General features: G+C 37.0%; 1 protein-coding gene across 1 annotated transcript; it reads right to left on the bottom strand.

The window, feature by feature from the left end:
• Positions 1–1,894: 1,894 nt before the first annotated feature.
• LOC113662157 lies at positions 1,895–4,195 on the bottom strand. The gene is made up of 5 exons (XM_027176847.2): positions 4,038–4,195; positions 3,547–3,743; positions 3,312–3,419; positions 2,969–3,112; positions 1,895–2,859 (listed from the first exon to the last, which is right to left on the bottom strand). The coding sequence occupies exons 1-5, from the start codon at positions 4,051–4,053 to the stop codon at positions 2,647–2,649; spliced, it is 678 nt and encodes a 225-aa protein (XP_027032648.1). The 5' UTR covers positions 4,054–4,195; the 3' UTR covers positions 1,895–2,646.
• Between the last annotated feature and the right edge of the window lie 230 nt (positions 4,196–4,425).

The raw sequence follows: 4,425 nt of genomic DNA, 5'->3' as shown, positions 1-4,425 counted from the left end.
TTTTAACCTGATAAAACACCCTTTTTTTTTCTTTTCAATTAAAATTTGTAGACCGAGCATGTAGCCGTTAGCAGAAATATTATAAATGTTATAAATATTTATGCCTATACAGTACATATATACACATTTTAATTCAGGATTAAATGGACAGAGCAGGGAATTTAAAAGCTAGACTCTTGTTAACAAAAAGTCCCATTGAGTCAAAATGGTTAAGTAATTGCAGGAAACGGCTTAATGATTGATGTATAAGTCACAGCCTGATGTCTATGAAACTAACAAACTAACTAACTAAACAGCAGTTACAGTACATAACGGCTACACTCAGCAAAATTAGGAAGGAAGTTCAAGATGTCTCCAGGCTTAGAGTCAAAGCAGTGAAAAAGCTCTAGTCATTAGTCAGATGCTTTTGTGTGTGTGTGTGTGTGTGTGTGTGTGTGTGTGTGTTTAAAGTGCTCGCTCTAATACATTATCCTGCTGAAAGGAGAAGACCCCATTTAGTGCTCGTACTGCAGCATTCCCCTTACTGTCAAACACATTCTGTTGTTAAAATTTAAGTTGTCTATATTTATTTCTCTGTGATTTTAGGCTATTTTAGTTCTTATCAACCGTTCTTGCCATGAAGATAGCCTCATTAGCCGACATGGCAGTAAATTATAGCAACTAACTAACTAACTAATACATTATCGTTTCTATAGTAACAGCAACATTCACAAGGACCTGTATGCCGAGCGCTCCACATAATTTATATGGGGACATACATATGCAGTGAGAAGATGTGTAATGTATGTGTGTGGATGGAGCTTCCAGCTTCAGCCCTTTGTAACTGTCAGAGGTGAAGTTCTCTTCAGTACAGAAAAGAGAAGCATAATGTGTCTGCAACTTCTAGGTGACAGTAACTTGGCTTCATCTCTCTCTCTCTCTCTCTCTCTCTCTCTCTCTCTCTCTCTCTCTCTCTCTCTCTCTCTCTCTCTCTCTCTCCTTCTCTATCTCTCTCTCACACACACACACACACACCCGTGTGCATGCACAGTTTTATACCTTTATACCAAATCAAAGACCATGTTAAAGACAGATTTGTTCAAATTGTATGTAATGGTTTTAAAAAATGTGTCTTCGAATTCATTTATTTTAAATACAGAAAACGTTTTTTTTTTGTTTTTTTTTTACTTTATTTTTTAAGTGAAATTGTGAATAGAATAGTGAATTGTGTTGAAATGTTGTACAATGACAAAACAGGGATTTCCTAAACGATGATGGCGTGTCAGCACAAGACATAAATATGACTGATATAGGATGTGAGGATGTTGCTAAAGATAGTGCACTGGCATGTGATGAGAGTTCTCTCGAGGAGGTCATACAGAAGCGTCACAATGGTGTGCAACGCAAATGGAGTTGCCACGTCTTTCTCCCAAACTGACCAAGTTTCCTAGAAAAAAGCAGAAGAGGCCACAGATTTCCAGTTTAAAGTTGAATCTGTACTCTGAGGCATTTAACTAAACATCATGACAAATCATGACATGGCAAACGGCATCCAAAAGCCCAGACTCTGACGCTAGTGGAAATGCATTGCTTAGTGAGTTTCAGATAGAGTTAACACCAGAAAGTCGTTAACTCCCAAGATGCTGCTAATGCCTTTCCATTTTTTTCCATCACTCTCCATTCAATGAATGCATTTGTAAATTAACTGTATTTTCAATTTAAATTTTACATTTAAATTCTACCTAGATTTGTTTACCTATTTTATTTATTTATTTTTTTTATCTATTTATCTTATTTAACCTTTTTTCCATAATATTTACAATTTATTTTTTCAATCATTTTCATTTCTATATACGTATTAATTCTATAAATAATAATGTATGATGATTTGAAACAACAAAAATATGACAAAATATTAACTTTTTTAGATTTTATTTATTCTTTTGTTTTTGTTTAATACAAAAGGTCATAATTTGATAAATCAGATATAATAGGTAAAAAAAACAACAGTTTCAGTTTCTGAAATTGTTAAATCAGTTAAAAAAAACGGTTACAAAAAAGCAAAAAAATATTTCTTCAATAAAGTTTGTCTAGCAGATATGACAATAAATAGATGTTACATATTAACGCACACAAATATAAATAGAACAATATTTAAAACGCATTCGTTCTTTGATATACAGTACAAGTACATTTATAGTACTATTTATACATCTAAGCAGTTAGAGAGTTAAGGGCCTTTCTTAAGGGCCCGACAGTGGTAGCTTGGTGGCCCTCGGATTTAAACTCACAACCTTCCTATCAGTACTCCAAGTCCTTAATCAGTGAACTCCAACTTACCCTATAATCCAAGGAATACAAATACATTCATGTAGATTTAAAAGACCTAATGTAGATCATAACGGTCATGTGGTGGTGATGATTAAAATCCATCAAATGACAACAAGCTCACAAAACACAAAAGAAAACAAACTCTTTGTAGAGGGCAACGAATGCAGTCTAAATAAATAAATAAGTAAATAAATTAATAAATAAATACATATCATGTATAAATAATCGCATGTTTAAAGTCCGTGTTGTCCCAGATATTGAAAATCATGTAAACAAATGATTCCCCCAATTTTTGTTGACCAGGTCTTCAGGGGATAAGTATTAGCTTCCGGGGATTTATGACTCTTGACCCTCGGGTTCTGCCGGAGAGATAATCATGCTATGGAGGCTGCGACTGACGTCCTTGGTGAACTGTCTCAGTTGGATCAGAGCCAGATGTGTTGCCACCTGAGACCTGTATTCGTTTTCTAGTTTAGGAGTCAGATCTTCTCGTAGCTGGCTTTCCGTTACCTTCTCCGGTCCATTCACCGCCTTAATCAAATGCTGCATCTGGAGAATCCAAGAATAATGAAAGGAATCCGTGAGAGGCTTCACAACAAGCCAAACAAAGCTACTCCCAGGACACAATGTCCACCAGGCTCCAGAAAGGGTTTCTTACCTTGTGAATGTGCAGTATTGCATCTCGCAGGTCATACAGGAGTTCGCTCGGTTTCTTGACCTTAAGGTGTTCCAGCTCGCTGATCACCTTCAGCAGGATCTTGTGCAGCTTCAGACCCTCGACTATGCGGCCCAAGGAAACCTCCTGGAAGGATTGTGTTCGGTGAATACCAACAGATTTTATACACTTGCCCCTTAATTGTTATGCTTCAGCAATTACTCCCTGGGCTATAAATATAGCATCTGTTTTAGCAGTATATATTTAGATGCTAAACCCTTTCTAGAAACTGTTTAACACATCAGTCTTTGGAGTTAAATAGAATAAAAGTAGAATCAATACATACCAGTGTAAACTTGTCTGAGAGGGGCTGAAGAGGACTTGGCTCTGGTAAACCCAGGAATTTCTTGAGGATCTGTAAAGAGCTTAAATCACTCTCATTTAGAGACAGCGTCTGTACAGAAAAAAAAAGAAGACGAGTTATTTTTAAACGTGTTCAGACAGGATGTAGGGACTAAAATCGAAGTATCAGCGCATTCTGAAATCACTCACGCCTTGCAACAAGTATGCCCTGTTCTTACCTCAATGTGGATCAGTGATTTGTGCACTGCAGGAATTTCCATGAGTATCTTCGTTACCAAGCTGTATGCATTCTCAGCATTGTCCTGAAATTCAGGGCTTCTCATGACCTCCATATCCTTAATATCCGGCGTGAGGGTCTCTGGTAAAGGCGCCAGAAGCACAAATCTTCCCGAAGTGCTTAGAGCGAGGAACATACCTGTGGAGTACAGAAGAAAAAAAGATGCCTTGGTTATTTATTGGATTGTCAAGCTGTAACATGATCCTCAGCCAGCCCCGAGTGAAGCAGCAGAGGAAGTGGCTGAAAATACACAAGCCTTGTGATAAGAGTGACAGAGTAATAAATCCTGTAAAATCATCCTTAGAGTCATGCAGCAGATCCAGAGCCAGAGGCAAGATCTTGCAGCTGTGTCATTACAGCTAAAATTCCTTTTTACATAGCTGCATAAACAGATCAGCAACTTAGCCTGAGATCAAACGAGTGTGTACTCACCTAGAAAGACGTACATATTAGCTTTGCTCAGCTTTACAGTTTCAGTCAGCTATACTGGCCATCTAAAACTTTGAATGTGGTATATGTAGGCAGTGATGCCCGAAAACCCCATGATGTCATAGGAAACTTTCATCATCTATCTTCTTTTTTTTTCCAGTTTAAGTAAGATCGATTATTCCTATTATTCCTAAATTGTCACTACTCACATTTTTTTTCCATGTTTGATTTTATGATTGAGTTTAAGTTAGACTATTTTTCAATGGCTTCATTTACACAATTTTCAGTTTCTCTTACTGAGCTGGAGGTCCACCTCGAGCATTACAGAACTTTTTTATAACTGAACTTCATCAGAGTGATCGTTTCCTGGTTTTAGGACAGGTTGTGAAAT

This window comes from Tachysurus fulvidraco, chromosome 8, assembly GCF_022655615.1.
Source record: "Tachysurus fulvidraco isolate hzauxx_2018 chromosome 8, HZAU_PFXX_2.0, whole genome shotgun sequence".
NCBI classification, from domain to species: Eukaryota; Metazoa; Chordata; class Actinopteri; order Siluriformes; family Bagridae; genus Tachysurus; species Tachysurus fulvidraco.
Note: the sequence above shows the minus strand (reverse complement) of the source record. Positions and strands in the feature narration are given on the sequence as shown.